The sequence below is a fragment of the Setaria italica genome, chromosome II (genome assembly GCF_000263155.2).
Source record: "Setaria italica strain Yugu1 chromosome II, Setaria_italica_v2.0, whole genome shotgun sequence".
Classification (NCBI taxonomy): Eukaryota; Viridiplantae; Streptophyta; class Magnoliopsida; order Poales; family Poaceae; genus Setaria; species Setaria italica.
Window position 1 is genome coordinate 3,498,154 of NC_028451.1, and position 20,946 is coordinate 3,519,099.

Genomic DNA, 20,946 nt, shown 5'->3' on the forward strand with positions numbered 1-20,946 from the left:
CCTCTGGGAAAAAAGAACACGCATACAGACTACTGCGCATGGACCCACACGATTGACGATTGTACGATTGTTTCTACAAGTAAAACGGCTGAAAGCACTCTGCTTACGTACCACACCACACTATGATCGAACTGCCCATCTCTGATCAGGTCTTCAATTGTATCTGTAATCGGTAGCAGCCAAAACGATCGATATGCACCATGCATTTTTTTTTCGTTGCATCGAGATTATATTCCAGAAGGCTTCGTCAACGCAGCTACGTTAAACGCGAGAACATCAACGATGATCGAAGTTTGCTTACGACGGTATATCCACGTCCTTGATCCACTGACAATACCAAAGCAAAACCTCACCCCCTCTCTCGTCACCAGGTGCCGGAGAAACGGTCCACTGCGGCCGGCACGAGCCAGCTGAACTCGTGAAGTTCTCTTCGACCCTTATGAACTCCTATATAAACAGCGAACGAGAGTGTCGAGGGAAGCAGGCTCCGACTTATAATTAAGAACCCCAAGACCAGCAATGGCGTCCAGGCTAGTGTTGCTCGTGGCCGCCGCGGCTGTCGCCGCCGCCGCCTGCCTCCCGGCGCCGGCCTCCGCCACGGAATGGATGGTAGGGGACAACGGCGGCTGGAGGGCCAAGTTCAACACGACCGGCTGGGCCGACGGCAAGACGTTCACGGTCGGCGACGCCCTCAGTAAGAGCACGGCGCGCTCAGTTGTTTCCTCTCAGAAATCGTTGCATAGTAGCTGATTGGCGGCTCTACCTGTCCTCCCTCTCGCAGTGTTCATGTACCCCCAGGGGAAGCACACGGTGGTCCAGGTCGGCAACAAGGACGACTTCGTGGCGTGCAACCTGATGGCCAACGCGATCGCGACGTGGAACTCCGGCAACGACGTCGTCACCCTCGACAAGCCCGGGAAGATGTGGTTCTTCTGCAGCGTTCCCGGCCACTGCGCCAACGGCATGAAGCTCGTCATCGACGTCGAGGACGGCGCACTGGTGCCAGCGCCGGCGCCGGCGCCGGGGTGGTTCTAGTGGCCTGTTTCTGAACTCCATTTCCAGCAGCTTTCCTAGCACATGAACTGAACGAATAAATTAAAGTTTGCTTTAGTTTCCGTGCATGCTTTATTTTTTGTTGAGCTTATTATGCGACGTTTCTGTCCTTACGGATGAGAAGCATTCTCGTTCCTTCAGGTCCAAAACCTGGAAAATAATTGCAGCCATGGATACAATGACACATCTACAACCATGCGTCTCCTTTTCTTTGTTCATCCCTCGTGTCACTGATCAGAGTACACATCAACAAACAACTGTAACAAGAGAATAAGGGACGTAAAGTGTCGTATCATTACCACCAGGAAACCAAGAAACCGTATAATGTACTATCGTTGTCTCGTACTCACTCCATCTATTTTTATAATCCCTCGTCTATTTTTATAAAGCATGGTGTGACTTGACATAATCTTTCAAATAACACTACCACGATTCATTTATCTTATATTATATTATTTATGCATTATAGAGTATATTTGATTACAAATCCAACCATACAAAGTTTACATTATAAAAATAAAAAATAGTCAAATTATTGATCAAAGATTGCAAAGTTTGAATCTAAAAACAGAGGGAGGATCAATTAAGCACATATTTGGACATACAATTTTGCTAAAAATGACGGTGCAACTAGCAATAAATTTGAGCTTTTAACGCAAATGCTACAACAGCCCGAGCAATTGCTTCGGCTAACCAGTCTAATATGTTCAAATTCACCTGAATTTCGAGGATGCGCTGCAACTGCAACCTGCAAGCTCCCCAAAATTTCTTGTTAAGATCCCTCGCCTGATTGGACCGACTGCTCGAGGAAACGAAATTCAACTACTCACCTTGCTAGCGCCCACAAGCAAAGGCAACATAACCTGAAATATCAAAACATGCCCTGCGTATTCCAACGGAGTTGCACTGAATTATGAACAATACCAAAACGAGCTATTCTGTGTGTAAGCAATAGCACGCGACAACAATATGTTTAATAAACCATACAAACTTAAACTATACATTCTCATAACGATATTATTGATTGCAAAAGTCCTCCACATGCTCCGGCTAGAACCACCAGAGAAGAGGCTTGATTTATCGCATAAATAATTCCATCCCGGATAGATTAAGCTTCTACATATTGGAGATCGGATGCCGGCATGTACGGTTGTGCACTCAAAAATAACAGCTTATAAGATGCGCAAAAAGATAAGCATAGGTGCCTCGTCCAGTGTCCTCAATGCCAACTATATACTACAGCTAGATCCATTTGTCTCAATACCGTCACCATTTGCCTCAACTCCCGATTTGACAATTTGATGGGTTAAGCAAGAACTGGCAAGATTCTCATCTCTCAAGCAAATTTGAATCAGTCGCTGAATCTGCAAAAATGTTAAGAGGAAAAATGATTAGTCCACAAATAACAAGTCTTGAGGTCTTCTAAAGAACTGAAAGCAGCTGGGGCTCTAAGGAAATGAAAGCAGCCAATCACAGCTCTGAGGGGACAATGATGCAGTGAAACATTTATTCAATTAGGTCAAGCTCCACTTTGGATCAATAACTGAAAACTACAGTAGTATCCCAATGTTGCATTGGAGGTGTTTTTCCTACTAGACCACTAAAGAATATAAAGGCTCCAAGACTATCTAGGGGTACCATTTGATCCCATATAAATGAAAGTTCAAAGATCAGACAAATATATCCAAGAAAAGCGTGTTCAAGAAAAAAAAATCCAAGAAAAGCATTACAGTTGATTTATAATGACTAGTCAGTGTCACACCTTTGTCTTTTAGAATTAGGCTCATCAATTTGGTCGCGGTTATGTTGATGGGAACTCGTAGAATCTCTTGGGTCATCCCTTGCTCTGTTTGCACTCCCAGATGCAGCCTGAATCCAGTACCAAAGTCACAGACCAATTAAGAGATTAAATGTTCTATCAAACATGATAAGCAGAAGCAGAAGCAGCACTTGCCTGTGCATGTGTGCTGCTAGTGTCTGGTGGAGCACTTTGATTCTGTGTTTCAACTTGGGAGATAAATGGCATAATTTGTCTGACCATGCTAGCAAAGTGTAGCGCCTCCTCACTGGCTCCTGACACTTGTGTTGTTGCACTATTTCTACCATCTACCTGCTCAGCAGAAGACGTTGGTGCTTGCTGACTCGAGCTATTTCCTCTAACATTTTCTCCAGGGAGCATTGATCCAAGAAGGTCCATTATCTGAGAGAGAGTGACCAGGCCATTCTGCTGCCCAGGTGAGGTCTCAGAGCCATTTCCCACATTGACATCAGCTACAGATTCCAGATTACCTGCAAAAAAAATCAATTGATGATCTAGAAAAGTAAAACAAAGCATATAAGACCAGGAAGTGAACCAAAAATATCAAACACCAGAATAAGGAATAGTTCAATAATACCATAAACATTCATTCAGAAAAGCATCTAGAAAACAAAGTATGACCAAGAAAAGGTAGTGCACATTCATATAGAACCGCGGGTGCAATCAGATTGAGTACTTGGATGTTAGCTTCCATAATATCATAAATTAATAACTAATTTATCAGATTCGGAGTAAAAAAATAATATACATATGTAATATTTAAGTACTAATCAACACATTTAGTATACAAATTATTTAAATTTTAAAAAGAAAAAATGGAATATCATAAAGACTATTGCACTGCCTCAGCACATTTCTTGAGTACTCAGGTAATATTAAATCAGATGGGTAGCTATCCTGAATCCAAAACGGGGCATAATTGTATCTGATTTCTATCCTGTTCAGCTGGTCCTCGCATTTTTAATTCTGTACGACTCCTTAACTGCCTTAGGAGGAAACTCACTGTCACATAATCCCATGCTATGATAGGATCACATGCTAGATTGTCTATGTAATGGCTGCCAATAATTTGACTCGAGTTATCAGTTAATTGAAGTTTCTTTGAAAGAAAATCTTTAATATTAGCTCGATTTGATTAGTCTGCTAAGTGCTAACTAAATAAGTCACTGCCAGATCAGATTCAGTATCAACTCAACTAGGAGCAGTCCAACCCTATTGAGCCCTAGTTTGTTTATATTGAATAAATGCAACACAAAAAAACAAGGTAGGAAAAGATGGAAGTGAGGAAAACTCACCTGCTTCATGAGCTTGAGATGACTGAGGAATTGATTGTTGATTAGGATGGGTGCTACTACGAGCAGGTTCATTTGGAGATTGACCATTTCGTTCATCGTTACCAATAGTGTTTGCTCTTTGTCGAACTCTGGTGATCAGTGGATAGATAATACCAACACCTCCACTAGAAGACCCTGATGGAGCACGACTGATACCAGCAGGCATGGCAACCACTGTTCTAAGTGGCAATAGTCTAACTCCAGACTCAACAGAAAAAGGAGTGCCACCTGCAACCCCTGCAGATGCTTCACCAATATTTGCATGCGAAGCCTCTCCTGTCCTATTCGCTTGTGCACCAGCCGTCTCACTTGGGTTAGTACTGGCTACAGGCACGGACCCACCTAACAACAAAACAGAACACAATTAACAACTGCCATAACCAAAGTAACAAGATAAATGTGTACTCAAGAAAAAACAGGTATCAAGATACATCAAGTTTCTTTTAGAGGGGGAGGGGCCTGCTAGAGACTGGAACATCCAAACTTTCGATTTGGTGGGTCCACTCTTCTTGTACTTATTTATTTGAGGGATTTTCATCCACACCACCGCTTAGGGTCATTTTTCATCCAAACCACCAAGCTAGCCAATGCCATGTGGGGTTTGGTTCTACATGTCATTGGCACGGGCAGGCGGTATAGATGAAAAGTTCACCTCAAATGCCATAGATGAAAATATATCTATTTATTTAATATTCTAGATACTGAATCCATTCATGATCTTGATTGACACTAGTCTTAAAAAAAGGGCAGTTAAGCCATATGAAAGAGTTCAGCATACTTAAAATTAGACGTGATGTGAAAAAATTATATGTAAATTCAGTCAAAGAAATGTGATGCCTCATGCAAGATGATAGCATACCAAGCGGAAACTGTAACAGACGATAATAACATTACTCACCTGTACGGACATGGATATCAACATCTCTTGGATGTAAAACAGACCCTTGCGAACCAAGACCAGAAAATAATGTACCCATTTGGACAGACCTTCCTGGAAAAAATGGAACAGGCTGAACAAAATAAGTTAGCACATGGGCAAACATGACAAGGAGATCATCAGTAAATGCTAAAATTAGAACTTTTAATAACTCACTTGAACCATAAGAGGATTAGGCCCTGATGGAGATATATAAAGAGCTGGTCCAGAGTTTACAACCGCTTCTGACTGAAAGAAGGTAAAATAAATCAATACAAAAGTACAAATAATTTCCAAGCAGAAATAAGTTCAGCACAGTTGCCACAAAAAACCTACAGATGCAGGATTAATACGCAGCAGCATTGTGGTGCGGCCAAGTTCCAGAAGCAAAGAACCAAGGTTCTGAAGGAGAGATCCTGAGCGAAATGCACTGCTTTGAAGGTCCCTTCGTGTTGCAGGATCAGTTACGTTCTGAAGATCTCCCAATTGAGCTGAGAGTTGCTGGATTGATTCAACAAGAGTATTAACTTCAAGATGTAGTGATGTTCGGTTGAAAATGACAAAAAAATATATATAAGCAGATAATTAAATAGATGCAACAAACTTCAAATAAAAATGCATCGCCATGCATAAGAATCTTTTTGTTTGTTTGTTTTTGTTTTTTTTGGGGTGGGGTGGGGGGGTGGGGGAGGGACAGATCACTGAAAAAAAATATTCATTACTGAAGTGCTGCAGTATACATGTCGAAATGAGGACTTAACACACTTGGATTCTGCTTCAATTTCCTGACTGAACAGATAACTCATTACCAAATAAAAGCACTCTTATAGTTCAGTCATGATCAACACCGCACTGTTTCCTTGATACTATAAAATCGGCCAAGTAGATAATAAAGACATTTAAAAAGAATAACTGGGGACATCGAAGGTCTATGTTTCCATTTTTAATCAACAAGGATGCAATGTATTATTTCAATAAGCTACTTTATGGTACACAAAATTGCATGATAACCAAGAGACTGGATGCCACTGTAGAGCTTTTGATTTTAGTCTACTATTAGTGACTGGATTTAACAAAGTGACAATTGAGGGTCCATGGATCTACAAACACAATTTTGCCGTATTATAGTAAAACAGATTAAAAGGGAACATTTATACCAGCACCAAAGTAGGAAGAATTGAAAATTTTATATGTTTACTATCAGACAAATATGAGGTTTATTATCAGTACTGATCAAGTAATGCACAGTATCCTCAACTCAATAGCAATGACCAGAAGACATTAAACTATACATCAAGCAGCTTGATTTAGCTAGCCGGTGCCACCAAGAGTTTGAAAGATGTTACTTACAGATAGCAATGCACCGGCCTGTTCAACAATAATTTGCCTAGTAGAGTGCATAGTTTCAGCTAGCAAAGATGCAGTATGAAGCCCAAGTGTAGAAGTTGATTCAGGCTGGATTTCCTGATTTTGTGTACCACCAACACTAGTACTTCCTGCAGTTCTGTTTTCCACATTACCCTCTGCTTGTCCTGTAGAAAAAGAGAAATGGAGGTAAACCTTAAGTAGATTAAATAATGGATGTAGCTCATAGAAAAACGAAGTCAGACCATTATGATTAAAGCCTTCCCTCCTAAATGAGTCCCTCATAAAGTCAATGTACTGAGACATAGTTGTCAAGGCATCAGGGATTACCTACAAGAAAGGAATATATTATTAAACTATATCCTGATATTTTGGAATCAAGGTGAGCATGTGACATCAATCAAGCGAATATTTACATTTGGTTGTGATGACCCATGTGCTGGCTCAGACTGGAAAAGCAGAGGAGTTTGTTGTTGGTCAAGTTCAACTCTTACAGTATTTGGGATGGAAGATTGTGTAGGTTCTGAAGGTCTGGTGTCAGAAGATGCCGGAGCACCCTAGCATCAGAGAAGTCATTTTCAAATAAGTTACTTTCGTTTCAATCTAAATTAATTTAGGTCAAGGGATTACCGAAGATTGTGCGCTTATTGATCCAAGCACGCTTTGGAGAATCTATCAAAAGAATAAGACAAATTTGAACATAATTAAGCTATATGACAAATTTATTTTTTTCAGCAAAAGAAGGGTGGGATAGAACATCTCAATGCACGTAGGAATTTAATATCACCTGGGCAACAAAAGCTGGGAGTTCACTGCTCCCGGGATCCACATTAACAGCCTCAAGTACAACACTTCTTGCCACTGTGGGACCACGACGACGACCAGAATTTGATGCATTAGCTGTAAAATTGTACCAATTTACAGTGCATAGAAGTTAATATCCAGAAGAGAACATGGAATAGTTCTAGAAGCAACACTGAAATGTAATGCTAATATGCCCATTATGTTTAAAGGAGTCCAACAAAGATTGGATCATCACAGACAAGTCCTTCAAATAGCAAATAACTTAGTTTAGCTCCAAACTGAAGTTCTAACTGAGATTGTTAATTGCCATATAGCACATGCAAGTCAATAGCACAAACCAAAACATGGATATGGAAGATCTAAAACACAAAAGATGAAATTAGCTTACATCGCAGATAACATTCAAAACTAATACTACTACAACTTAATGGGCCTGTACTAGGACTAGATGAACTTAGAAGTGCGAGTTTTACATCTTGGATAAGTACATAAATAAGCATGACTACACAAAAACTGAAGGCAGCACTGTTAGTACATGGCACGTTTGTTAAATTGTGTCTGCTCCTAGAAGAAAACAGACCTAATAATAATACTTCGGGTATTTGGAGTACTGGTAGTATATGAAACTGATAGTTGAACACAAAAACTAAAGTGTGTTGTGGCAAAAGCTTCCACCACAGAAACCAGAACAACTTGACGATCATGACAATCACAACATTTGTCAAAGGATGTAAGCCACCAAAACACTGTTATAGCATAGCATGTGAACAAAACATATAAATAGTATCCTGATGACATTAGCTGAACATGGTAACAACATAATTCAACAGGTTGACCGCATAACAGAACCAATACATCCAAAAATATCAGACACCTTGAAAGCAATATTCAAACACTGACATTAAAAAATATGCTTTATTCAATTTTAATTTTGTAACTGGTTAATGTCCACACAAAATTTACAATTCTTAGAATTTCAGACCTTCAGTTCCTGCACTTCCTGATGGAGCTGACTGGCCTGGTTGTCTAACAACAAGATGCAATGTATGACCATCTTCAACATCTAAAAATGTCATTAGGGAAAAGCAACATATTGGATAAATGATGAGTAAACTCCTCAGAAACTAAAAGTTGATACTATGCTCAATATAAAGGATTCACAGCGACATAAAACAGATGTGAATTATCCATATTGCTTATCAATGCACTGAGCACGATAGAAAGAATGTTAAGATTTTCCTTCTGACCAACAGTTATTCTCTATTTCTACAACTTTTGGCGGTAAAGCTAAAAAAGTTTAACCAGTAAAAATTCCAAAACATTACATTTTGGATTGGAGGGAATATTTGAAACTAAAGAGACCGAATAAAAGAAAATTGAACATGGGAAAAAAATAAAGCAGATTTTCTTGCAAAGTGGTAGCAAATTAAACCCCAACACAGATGTATGAAGTTTTTAATATGCTTGATGTCATCTACCAATCAAATACATAACATATTCTCTGTACATGGAGTAAGCAAATCTTACAAAGCAAACAGAAAAACTGAATAAAGAATGCAAGGTTAAGTAGATAAGGATACGATAAGCAGACAAGAGTTCATCATCCTTTAGGACTCTCCCACGGCAAATCAAGCGTTGTTGTTCAGACAATATTCCTGTTACAGTAGCAATTTTTTCTTTCAACAGAGGAACCGGCACCTGCAAATGGGACAACAAATTAGCATGTGGCATGCATTGACAAACAAAAACATCTAAAACAATATTTGAAAAATATGTCATGCACTTATGCACCCTCTAGTTTCAAAGTTGCAGTCTCCAGCAAAATATATAGCGAAAGAGCGCAGAGGTTAATATTAAAACCCATAATCACTACAACAACTATTTTCATTTTTCCAAAATCATTTGTTGTTGTGTTTTTAGTGAGGTTAAGAGGTAACTCTACTGCACGCAGTCCCACATAAGGCCACGTGCACAAACATATCCAGGGCCCACAGATAAAATTATCAAAGCTATAAATGCTTCAAACAAAAACAATCTACCTACTTAGATGGAAAAGGACAACTAGCTACCAGATGACAGTTGAATTTTCAAAACAATTTCTGATTTACAACCAGGTGCCTTTACTCAACAGTTTTTGTGCTAATTTATGACAATTTGAGGAACAATACAAATCTTACATGCACATATCCAAATGAGTAAGACTATTTAATTAATAATCTTACATGCACATTCAAATATTTCAAAAAAGTTAGTCATTTATGTGTAATTCAGAAAACACTACAATCGTGAACAAATCTTGCATGGAGGAACCCCTGACCTTCTCACCAAAAGTACGCAACCAAAAATAACAGTGCAAATAACATGCATGTAATAATTATGTTAAGTATTTGTACAAGCAAACAGTTTGTGAGATATGCATCATCAACATACACATTTATTCACACGCAAATTGTATGTCTGAGAATCCAAGGTCTTGATTTTGATCTCGATTGTAGTCTCTGAATCTTCAGCACAATGTTGCATTTGCACATCTGAAGTACTCTCCATGATCTCCTGTAGTAAGAAAAATTTAGATGCATGAAAAGCAACAGGTAGTTCATGTAACGTGTTTTACCAGATAAAATCAGTTCAAACGGAATAAAAGGGGAACTCAATTGCATGTTGGTATTCCATGGGACTTTGTAGCCTAACCATCCATGGTATTTTTGTCTCTATGATGATGCAAGTATCAAAAAGCATCTGTTTCTTCAACCAAGTTCACATGGATTGTTATAGGAATCTGGAGAAAAGGCCAACTCAATAACCAAGTGTAAAATACAGGAATAACCACATCATCAGGAACGTTCCTAATCCCTAAAGTTAGTAGACTTTCCTATGCGGCATGTGCACAGATGGATCCCCTAGGACGCCACCCAATCGTCAGTCCCCACAAACAACACAAACCCTTGCTCCGCCAACCCACACGTCAGACCAACACAATCAAGATTTACAGCAGCTGCATAAGACATAGGCATCCCACCCTGCATGCCAGCGGTGGGGATCCAGGATTTAAGGCCGGTGATGTCACAACGAACTTTCAAGTGCGATCATGAGTATTGAACAAATAACAAATATGTCATCAAGTCATGTCCAACCACAAATACGAAGCCATGTACACTGCAATGTTTTGAAAATGCCTTGCTACACCTTCTGCATTGCAACACATATCACATCGTAATGGCAACTTGTTCACATGTAGTGCAAAGAAATTGACAAGGGAAAAAAAACATATGTACGGTGCTAGGCCGCTAGGGTTTACTTACCTTGGGCAAAGAGAACCGAGATCCGGCAGCCGAGGAGGAGAGACGAAGCGGGGACGAGAAGCGGCCTACGAGAGAGGAAGGCGCGCGGTGGCGTCCCTGGGCTCCCCTCCGATGCGTGCAGGTGGGGGTCCCCTCGGACGAGACGAGAGAGGAGGGCCTCCCCTCCGATGCGTGCAGGAGGGAGAGAAGAGGACGCTTGCTTGGACGGAGAAGAGGGAGCGCGTCCGCCGCGGCTGCGTCACCGGCGCACGGCGTCGCGCCCGCCGCTCTCCAGATGCGCCGCCGCGGAGAGGACGGAGCAGCGAATGAATCGGTCGGGAAGGAGACGAGCGAGTCGGGACTCGGGAGCGAAAACCCGCGCGTGACGCGCGCGTGCGCGCGTGAGTGCGGATGCCGGATGGCGCCGTCCCGTCGATTTTTGCGGGCCGCTCCGTCGGGGCCGCTCCAAACAAACTACCTATCCTCCAATCTCAAAAATGAATTATAGGGAACCCTAATAATTTTTTGAAGGGCGCTGTTCGGAGCAACTTCCTAAATTTTTTCCCAAAATTTTGTATTGAGCCTCTTCCAAAAAGTTTTTCCCCCTAAAAACATATCAACCCATAGGAGATCACAAATAGCTAGCCTCAATATTTCAAAATAGGCCATATCATCGAAATTGGGCCCGACCCGGCGCCTTCGTGCTCTCCCCCCGTCTCATTCTTTCTTCTTCCTCCTCCAGCAACCCAGAGTAGTCAGGCGCTGTTGGCGCACGCCAACTGGAGCCAGCAGCGCCACCCGGCGAGGTCCATGTTGCCCTTGATGCGCTCGCCACCAGAGGCGTGTGGCAGCGGCACCGGAGAGCTTGTTGTCGACGTTGTGCCCGGCGATGTTACCCTCGAATGCATCCGCTCATCCTTTGTTGAAGGGATTTTTATTGCAGGAAGGAGGAAGCCGATGCAGAGGCGGCGCCTTGCTCGTCTATGCGCACCCTGCTCTTGCCCTTGTGCGCCATGAACATCCTCCTAAGTGCGCGCATCATCACTATCAGCCCCGGTGTGTGAGCTCCTCGACGCGCCCAACACTGCGGAAGCGGTCTTGCGCTGGTCCTTGGCTGCCCTCCTCACACTCTGGGTGGCGTTGGGGCCGCCGGCGACGGACCAGCGGCGCGACACGTCAAGGGAGCCTGCTAGGAACATGTCGTCGTTTCGGGGTCGGCTGGTCGCCGCGTCATCGTCGTTGAGGTCCTCCCAGAGGCTTTCCATCCTTTCCTCTTCCTCCTCTTCGTCGTCGTAGAAACCATCGCCGGCGTAGTCGCTGAGCGTGAGGGAGGACGCGCCTTTGAGGCGCTGGCGGCCGAGCAGGACATGGTCCCGCCACGTCGAGGCGGCGCAAGTGGCGGAGAAGCTGCGGTGGATCAACGAGGAGAGCAGCTAGACGGGCGGGGAGGAGGACGCCGACGCCGACGCCGAGCAGGTGGCGCCCGTCCCTGTCATCGACGGTGAGGAACGAAGGTGTTCAGAGCTATTGGGGAAGAACCGGACCCCGCATATATGCGGGGCAACTGAATTGTTTTTAGCATACGCGCATTTTTATGGGAAAGATTGGGGAGCTGTTGGAGGTAACTTTTGTTTGTTTTTCCCCTAAATAAGGTTTTGGGATAATTTTAAGGGAGCTTTTGGAGTTGCTCTTAGGAGGTAAGAGTTCGGATGAATCCTTCGATTTTTTAATAAAAGACTAGTGGATGTGCACATGCGCACGCACGTGATAAAAAAAGGATTGCATACCATATAAAATGTAATAATAAATAAACTCCATGTAAACTCCAGTGCATTCCACAATTCCTTGCCAGAGGTAAACTCTATGTAAGTATCGACCAAGTTCTCTCCAAGAACACTGATCATAGCTTCTCTAAACAAGGTGTCAGCATATCAGTATACTCTCTCCCCGTAGAGAATGCGTGGCCCCAAAGGTACACCTTCTGTGATGAATCACACGTTCATGGCCTCAAGCCATAGTTGCATCTTACCAACACATCTCTTATAATTTGTTCCATAAAAAGTATTCGGTTTCAATTGTGCAGCAAAGCCAACTACTGAAAGAGCCCTATCAAGTTTTTGAATTGTTGGAATCAGAGGCATTTTACGATTTATTTTAATCCAAAATATTAAAATGATCATGATAGAAATAGACAGTAACAAGAACATGATCCACAATGTTTACACTAACGAGCATATAGCATATCATCGCTAATGTAAACTAAGTGTAACTAACAGAAAGTTTCAAAGCACAATACCCTGAACCTGAAAGTAACAGAAAGTTTCAAACTGCGTTCATCAGTGGACAATCCCATAAGAATTTTAGATATGCGAAACTAAGACTTTGAAAAAATAAACATTTGGACAATTGCCAGATCGGGCTATAGAATGCGGGTGCATTTGCCGTCTTCTTCACCTAACCTAAATTTACAGTAAAAAAGATACTTCAAAGGTCGTCTGACATTCCTAGTGACGCAGCCTGCACTCCTCGCACGAAACATTCACTGATTCCTTCGCCATTAGCTCTGTTCTTCCTCATATTGCCGCACATCCCGAAGAGCTTCCTCACGTTCCTCTGCAAGAACTTGAAGTCATCATCTTGATGGCGATCACTGTCTTCAACCTTCTGATCCAGAGGTTGCAATTTATGCTTGATGTCGTCGATGGCATCGAAGAGGTAGTGGATGTTGTTCCTGCAAGCGGTACAACACGTACGATCATGCTCCTTCGGTTTTGGCCTGTCGTCTTCTAGATCTTTCTCTTTACCCTTGTCTTGATGACGTTCCTCTTCCTCCTTGCTTTTCTTCATCTGATCAGCCCAATCTCAGTACGTGTTGGAATCTTCTTTGTCGTCATGGCCTACAGCATCCCACAATCCAGGGCCTCTATCGTCCTCCAAGTCGCTATCACCTCCATAGTCAACCGGCCAGTACTCGGACGTCTTCTCCACATAGCTCTTGCACTTGATCCTGCGGACTGTTGCTGAACGCCTTGTTGTGCGATGATGGCCTTTTTCTTCATCGTCGGTGCCTCATCATCACTTGAGAAGATGATGAACTTGCGATCCATGAGCTTTCCAGACGGCACCTTGCCTCCAACCCTGATGCGAGCACTATGAGGACCCCTTGGCGGAGATTTGGGACGAAGATTGCACCTCTTCACCTCCACCCAAAGGGGGTGCCAGCAGCCACCAGAGGGGGCTAGGCCAATCGGCATGGGAAGGGCAACATATCTTTTATTGAACCATCAAACCTCTACCTGCATCACATAGTTTTTGAAAATTATCTTATATTTCGAGAACTCCTGGAGTGAAGTACCTGCATCACAATGTTCTGTAATTGACACCGTGACAACCGTGTGGCGTTGAATTTTTTAGCTTCCTCGATCAAATGGCAACATCACATTTAATTCTTTCATGCACAGGGTAGCCCTTGCGTATAGCAGTTCTAACTTATGCAAAAACAAATCTATTAAAGCTGATTCACATAGAATATCACCGCCTGGATTAAATTAAACATAAAAAACCATTCTATGATGTTATCAAATCACCCAAATCACCTTCTAATTTTGAAATCGATAGGTTTCCTAAAGTCTCACATGAAGTGACTGAAGATTCGTTCATGGTTCTGTCTAGGTGCTCCCTGAGCATGCGCTCCATCCACAGTCCAGCCCTGTTGGCAATACAAAATGCAAGAAACTTATGAATAGGACCATACTCATATTACTACATTTCCCCAAATATAAAAGGTAACCAAACCAGGTGACCTCTGCAATGTCTGTCATGAGCTGATGTGTGATGTGTCCCACCAATCCAAAGGAAAAAAAATACATTCTTTCTAAAAAAAATTCATGTATGCTTCTAGTTTATCAGAAAATATTGGGCAAACAAAGGAGTTATATACAACTGTGACCTATAGGGACTGGTGGTTCAACAGTGTTTGCATTAGTATTTCCAAGCATGCAGGTCAAACATCGATCGAACACAGCCTCACAATATCATAAAACATGTTCCTCTTTGTTTTGTGCAATCTATATGCTCCTTTTCCCTTACTTCATCCAAATTAATATAACCAGGTTCACATCAACATGATTTCAACCACCAGGGAGCAATTGTTTTTTTCCACCACGTGATTTTAAAGAGAGAAGGATAAAAACAGGTCATGCTGTCCTTCCTCTAGCCTCGCTTGTCCTTCCTCTAGCCGACGCCGACCTGGTCCCATCGGAGGACGTGCACGAGCTGCTGCACGCCGCATGTGAAGGGTGCCGCTAAAACCGCATGCCAGCGCCGGCACGCGCAAGCCGCCTCACGTCGCAAGTCGAAGCTGCGAGGACTTGCACGCTGGCGTCCCGTGCCGGCCGTCGCCCGCGAGGGAGCCGCGTCCCGCGCCGCAGCCCACCGCCGGCCGAACATGGTGTTTGGAGCTCCACGATGGTCCATTGAAAAGCGTGGTCCATTGAAAATATGCAAAGTTCTCCAGAGAGATCAGTGATCCATTGCAAATGTGAAACGTCTAAAGAGAGATCATACAGAAGATGAGGAATCATGGTGTGGAGCTCTACGATGTACTCAGCGTGCTAGTTTGAGTACACAAGTCAAACTACAATACTTATGGGCACCAACTACTCTATAACCCTTTCTTTTATTCTGAAACTAAGAGAGATATGATCATATATAATATGATCACACAAAGGACGCCTCCCCATTCAGATCAAAATAAGCACCAGTTGGCCCATCGTCAGGCAAGAGAGCAACCTTCACAGGGTTGCGAGCACCCTCTTCAAGTGTCAATACTCCCATGTGCATAGACATATCGGTCTTGACATAACCAGGTGTCAGACAGTTGATACGCAGTGTAGGATACTTAGCAAGAATCCTTGTGTATGCATTAAGGGCCGCTTTGGCAACTTTGTAGGCTGAAGATCCACCTGTTGGCCACCCATGTGCCTCTAGTAAGTTGGCCTTGAAATCTTCTAGGAACAAATCCAACAGTTCCTCCAGTCTCTTTTCAGTAAGATTGTCTATGTCATCGAACTCCTTCCTAAGTTCTTCACTGTTGAAGTTCTGCTAAAAAAGAAAGGGTACGATCTTCATTAACTGGAAGTGAACAAGAACAAGGGAAGTGGACTAAAACAAAGTGTACATTTTTATTGCATGCAACCCCCAGTAGAAATGTTCAGTGGCATCACTTAAATTTTTGTGGTAATATAGAAACCACCATTAAAAAAAGAAAAAAAATTCTACTGGTGCCTGCATCTGCATAAGACGTTACAAGTTGCACTGAAAGAAAATTGTGGAATGTGGACACAAACAAGAATGCTTCTCCGGAAGGCTATTGGTTGTTGTGCAACAGAAAAAAAAACTCAAAACAAAGGGCGCCTTAGTAGTTGACAATGACCTGTGTTCAATAGCTTTGATATTTACAGGACTTACTCTCAGCAGTCCAAAGCCTGACGAAACATTGACAATTCTTCCAGAGGAGGATAACTGAAGAAGGGGAAGCAGTGCCTCTGTGACAATCTTGGCACCATAGTAGTTCGTCCTCATACACTGTTTAGCTTCCTCATATGTCTCTTTTGAATTTTCTCTCATCCATTCAACTCTCTGGTTCACATCCATGCTTTCAACCTATCCTTGCATAAAAATATTTATTATTCTTCAATCAAACAGATACTTCTATTTTTCTTAGTGTTGCATACATATATAATCATGTTATTCAGTAAATAGTCAGGTTGTAGGTGAAGGTACAGTCTAACATGCAATTCACTTCTGAACCTGGTGGCTGGCTGGCTGAATTGAATAACTTAAGGATTGTCAAACTCAAACGAAGATGTTTACCACATAACATGTCAACCTCTTGAAAGACAAACAGGAAACAACTATAGAAACAGGCAACTACAGCTACATTAACTTTACTTTCTTGTGAAATGTATGAATTACATAGGAATTGCTCACAAACTGCTCCTACAAAACAACAGTACTTTGAATTTAATATTTTGATTTAGTTAAGGGTACCTGATCCTTGACTTTGGCAACCAAAACTGGATCTCTGTCAACACCTGAAATCCCAGCATTATTGATCTACATGCAACAAGACGAGAAAGTATGATGATGCATTGCAAATAATTCAGTGAACAATCACTTCATTCAAACACTAATGTGTGATAAATCAGAAACGCAAAAGGTGCACAATAAGTTCACTCAATACATGGTTTTCTGGAACTTTGAAGCAAAAAAAAAAGCATTGAGAATAGAGTTTATAAGTATTCCACCTTGTTGGGAATGCTGCTGATTGTCTAAAACAAAATTCAGCACAACAGAGTATGAGGTCAGTTGCCACTTCTATATGTTAAAGTACCAAGTTCAATTTAAGTAGAAAGAGCAAAACGGAATGCATATCTCTGCCGGTGTCTCTGCTACTCCCCAAATTCAGTCAAAAAAAAAATCAGCCGGAGCAATAGTATATTGGAACAGCATCGATTCCTACTTCCCCAAATTCATGGAGAAAACATCACCGAGCGAAGCGAGATGCAAAGGGGAGGCCATACCAGGATGTCAAGCCTCCCGAACTGGCCCCTGACGAAATCCGCCAGCCGGGCGGCGCTGGAGGGGTCGGTGACGTCGAGCTGGTGGAAGAAAACCTCGGCGACGCCGCCGGAGCGCCGGATGGCCTCGAGCGCTTCCAACCCCCTCGCCTCGTTCCTCGCCGTCAGGACGACCTTGAGCCCCTTGGTCGCCAGCTGCCGGCACGTCTCGAGACCGACCCCCTTGTTTCCCCCGGTGACCAGCGCGATTCTGAACGCACCCGGCGCGGCAGCGCCGACGGGCTCACGGAATCAGCGGGCGGGGGGAACTCGCTCGGCGCCTGGTGGCAGAAACTGGAGTGGGGCAGGAGGGCGGGTTCCGCCGGCGTACCTCTTGATCGACGGATTCGAGATGGTCGCGTCCATGTTTCCTCCTCTCCGATCGGGGCGGCGCGGGCGTGAGGGGAGGAACTGCTAGCACCTAAAGCCTTTGGGATTCGAGAGGACGATGGTTCGCCGCCCGGCCAGCCTTTGGCTTAGTGGGTGTTTGGGAACACCCTATTAAAGTTTAACACCTGTCACATCGGATGTTTGGATGCTAATTAGAAGTACTAAATATAAACTAATTACAAAACTAATTGCACAGATGGAGTATAATTCGCGAGATGAATCTATTAAGCCTAATTAGTCCATGATTTGATAATGTTGTGCTACAGTAACCATTTGCTAATGATGGATTAATTAGGCTTAATAGATTCGTCTCGCCGTTTAGCCTCCACTTATGTAATGGATTTTGTAAATAGTCTACGTTTAATACTCCTAATTAGTATCTAAACATTGATGTGACACTTGTTTAAAAATAAGCAAATGGAACCAAATCAGGTCTTAGTAGACTTTCCTATGGGGCATGTGCACAGATGGATCCCCTAGGACGCCACCCAATCATCAGTCCCCACAAACAACACAAACCTTTACTCCGCCAACCCACACGTCAGACCAACACAATCAAGAATTACAGCAGCTGCATAAGACATAGGCATCCCACCCTGCATGCTAGCGGTGGGGATCCAGGATTTAAGGCCGGTGATGTCACAACGAACTTTCAAGTGCGATCACGAGTATTGACCAAATAACAAATATGTCATCAAGTCATGTCCACCCACAAACCACAAATAAGAAGCCATGTACACTGCAATGTTTTGAAAATACCTTGCTACACCTTCTGCATTGCACTCCTACGTGGCTTAACCACAATTTTTACAGAGCCTACGGCTTACTGACCAAATTAATATGGTTTAAGTGGAGCCTGGGGTTTACTGACCATACTATCATGGTTTAAACACATATCACATCGTAATGGCAACTACATGGCTTATCATGTAGTGTGAAGAAATTGACAAGGGAAAAAAATATATGTACGGTGCTAGGCTGCTAGGGTTTACTTACCTTGGGCAAAGAGAACCGAGATCCGGCAGCCGAGGAGGAGAGAGGAAGCGGGGACGAGAAGCGGCCTACGAGAGAGGAAGGCGCACGGTGGCGTCCCTGGGCTCCCCTCCGATGCGTGCAGGTGGGGTGCCATCGGACGAGACGAGAGAGGAGGGCCTCCCCTCCGATGCGTGCAGGAGGGAGAGAAGAGGACGCTTGCTTGGACGGAGAAGAGGGAGCGCGTCCACCGCGGCTGCGTCACCGGTGCACGGCGTCGCGCCCGCCGCTCTCTAGATGCGCCGCCACGGAGAGGACAGAGCAGCAAATAAATCGGTCGGGAAGGAGATGGGCGAGTGACGCGCACGTGAGTGCAGGTGGCGCCGTCCCGTTGATTTTTGCGGGCCACTCCGTCCCGAGTCCGCTCCATCCCGGGTCCGCTCCAAACAAACTACCTATCCTCCAATCCTGAAAAACGTATTATAGGAGTCCTAAAAATTACAACGTCGCTAGCGCCCAGACGTCCGACACTCCGTTGGTCCACGTAACATAAAAAAATAGCATCTGCAACATAGAAAATAAACGTTTGCAGCATAGAAAATCACCGTTTCTAACATAAAAAATATGTTAAAAAAATTATTAGCCATCTGTTGATGATGAGGAAAAAAACCTGCCGCAACATCTATTCCATGTTGCATGGAACATTTAAATCTTTCATTAAAAATGCAATATCCAGATAAAACACTTGCAACATGTGTGTGAAACATATGCAACATCGCAATATTTAGATCTACTTTGCAACATCCACATGAAACACTTGCAACATTCTTCTGAAACATATGAAACATACGCTTGCAACATGCAGCAAACCCTAGTAGGAGGAGCACTGCACAGCGGGATTCGGTGCTAGGAAACGGTGGAGGAGGAGTAGGATGGTGGCGGCCGGCGCGGCTCACCCTAGCCGTGGTGGAGTCTTCTTCTTCCTAGAGTATGATAGCAGCCACCATGGATTCTTCCCCAACCCCACGCAATTGCAATCATTTCGCGAAATTGCCCCTGTTGCTCGATGGGGATGGTGCCGCCGGTGAGAATGGTGGCCTGGCGATGAGGATGCCGACCAGTGGGCGGAGCTCGACTTGTGGAGCATGGAGCGATGGGGGAGCACCAACCAGCTGGTTAGGGCAGACTGCAGCTGCGCTGCATCCTGTTGAAGGCGGGTGGCAAGATCCGGTGGCGCCATCACTGGTCGGTGTAGGCCAAAAGGAGCAGCAGGAGCGGCGTGGCAATCCGGTGGCAAGGAAGCAGGTCGGTGAGACGGTGGCAAGGGAGCAGCCCGGTTGGAGCGTGCGGCTCGTGAGGATGGGAAAGAAAAGAACGGTGGGAATGGATAAGGCAGACCGACCAGATAGGAAGCATCATATATTGTTGTTGACCAGCGTCCGACGCGTCCGGACGCACGAGCCATAGCATTACCAAAAAACTATCTTATATTTCAAGAACTCCCAGGAGTGAAGTAACGCGCACCGGAAGTCCGGGAGGTAGGGGCGGGCTCCGCCGCCACAGGAGCGCCGGAGCACAAGGGACCTGAGGAACTTGAGCTGCTCCGATAGGGGGAGCACCAGTGGGCCTAGGGTCGTGATGTTCGTCTTGAGCGCGTTGCCGGCGACGGCCACGAGCTCACGCGCCAACAACACGCTGACACGGCTGGTGCCGTCCTCGTGCTGGTACACGCACCCGTAGCACTCGTCCTCTCGCATCCTGTGGGAGAGGAAGACGAGGTGGAGGAGCAGCGAGTGGAGCGCAGAGTGGAGCGGCAAAGAGGAGGCGCAGCCGAGGAGGGGCAGAAAGCTGAGGCGGTCCGGCGCGTGGAGGCGGCGGAGAGTGGAGAAGAGGTGGAAGGCATCGATCGGCGAGGAGGATGAGGAGAGGGCCTTGACGGCGGCGCTGAGGAGCGTGAGTGGGGGCGGGGGCTCGGGAGAGAGGGAGGAGGGGAAGCGCGGGCAGCAGGGGAGGAAGACGATGGCCGGCAGTGGGGGAGGAAGATGACGGGAGAACAGGAGCGGGCAAGCGGAAGGAGAAAGAATGGCGCAGTGGGCTCGGGAGAAAAGAAGCGAACCGTTTTTCACATAACCAGTGATATTGGTGGGTGATTACCCACCAACTCCATGAGGAGGTTCATATTGGGTGGTTTTGGAGCTACAAAAGAGGTGCTCCAAAACTTCACCCCCATTTGCATTACAGCTCCATAAAATTTTGGAATTGGGATGTTTAGTTAGAAAATTGGCTGGAGTTGCTGGACTTCAGCTCCAGAGGCATGCCAAACACGCCCAAACTACCTATCCTCTAATGTCCAATCCTCAAAAACGTATTATAGGGAGTCTTAATAATTTTT

At 44.3% G+C, this 20,946-nt stretch overlaps 3 protein-coding genes across 5 annotated transcripts; 1 reads left to right on the forward strand and 2 right to left on the reverse strand.

Annotated features, from left to right (window-relative positions):
* The first annotated feature begins 450 nt into the window (after positions 1-450).
* On the forward strand, positions 451-1,066 carry LOC101760611 (basic blue protein). Its single transcript, XM_004955491.2, has 2 exons — positions 451-694; positions 782-1,066. The coding sequence occupies exons 1-2, from the start codon at positions 520-522 to the stop codon at positions 1,033-1,035; spliced, it is 429 nt and encodes a 142-aa protein (XP_004955548.2). The 5' UTR covers positions 451-519; the 3' UTR covers positions 1,036-1,066.
* Positions 1,067-1,943: 877 nt separating this feature from the next.
* On the reverse strand, positions 1,944-11,008 carry LOC101761412 (large proline-rich protein bag6-A). Of its 3 annotated transcripts, none has more exons than XM_012844070.2 (16): positions 10,594-11,008; positions 9,722-9,844; positions 8,872-8,989; positions 8,274-8,354; positions 7,275-7,387; positions 7,118-7,159; positions 6,982-7,044; positions 6,733-6,817; positions 6,473-6,654; positions 5,459-5,623; positions 5,300-5,371; positions 5,105-5,216; positions 4,168-4,548; positions 3,008-3,342; positions 2,816-2,922; positions 1,944-2,417 (listed from the first exon to the last, which is right to left on the reverse strand). In XM_012844070.2, exons 2-16 carry the CDS (start codon positions 9,836-9,838, stop codon positions 2,405-2,407), a joined length of 1,986 nt encoding a protein of 661 aa, XP_012699524.1. In that variant the 5' UTR covers positions 9,839-9,844; positions 10,594-11,008; the 3' UTR covers positions 1,944-2,404. The 3 variants fall into 3 exon arrangements, with proteins under 3 accessions (XP_012699524.1, XP_012699523.1, XP_004955550.1); XM_012844069.2 differs by having other exon boundaries at positions 6,904-7,044; positions 9,722-9,841; positions 10,594-10,987; XM_004955493.3 differs by having other exon boundaries at positions 6,904-7,044; positions 10,594-10,986.
* Positions 11,009-15,047: 4,039 nt separating this feature from the next.
* LOC101762088 (salutaridine reductase) lies at positions 15,048-17,659 on the reverse strand. Its single transcript, XM_004955494.4, has 5 exons — positions 17,524-17,659; positions 17,157-17,403; positions 16,624-16,689; positions 16,042-16,236; positions 15,048-15,672 (listed from the first exon to the last, which is right to left on the reverse strand). Exons 1-5 carry the CDS (start codon positions 17,556-17,558, stop codon positions 15,292-15,294), a joined length of 924 nt encoding a protein of 307 aa, XP_004955551.1. The 5' UTR covers positions 17,559-17,659; the 3' UTR covers positions 15,048-15,291.
* Between the last annotated feature and the right edge of the window lie 3,287 nt (positions 17,660-20,946).

Bases quoted from the DNA above. Each gene is read 5' to 3' on its own strand.
- LOC101760611 (XM_004955491.2), top strand. From the start codon at position 520: ATGGCGTCCAGGCTAGTGTTGCTCGTGGCCGCCGCGGCTGTCGCCGCC. The intron at 695-781 runs GTAAGAGCACGG...TCCCTCTCGCAG, and splicing joins CACGGTCGGCGACGCCCTCA to TGTTCATGTACCCCCAGGGG.
- LOC101761412 (XM_012844069.2), bottom strand. From the start codon at position 9,838: ATGGAGAGTACTTCAGATGTGCAAATGCAACATTGTGCTGAAGATTCA. The intron at 7,045-7,117 runs GTAATCCCTTGA...CTCTGATGCTAG, and splicing joins CAATAAGCGCACAATCTTCG to GGTGCTCCGGCATCTTCTGA. The intron at 6,818-6,903 runs GTAAATATTCGC...CCTTTCTTGTAG, and splicing joins ATGGGTCATCACAACCAAAT to GTAATCCCTGATGCCTTGAC.
- LOC101762088 (XM_004955494.4), bottom strand. From the start codon at position 17,558: ATGGACGCGACCATCTCGAATCCGTCGATCAAGAG. The intron at 17,404-17,523 runs GTACGCCGGCGG...GGGTGCGTTCAG, and splicing joins TCGAATCCGTCGATCAAGAG to AATCGCGCTGGTCACCGGGG. The intron at 16,690-17,156 runs GTATGGCCTCCC...TGTTGCATGTAG, and splicing joins TCGGGAGGCTTGACATCCTG to ATCAATAATGCTGGGATTTC.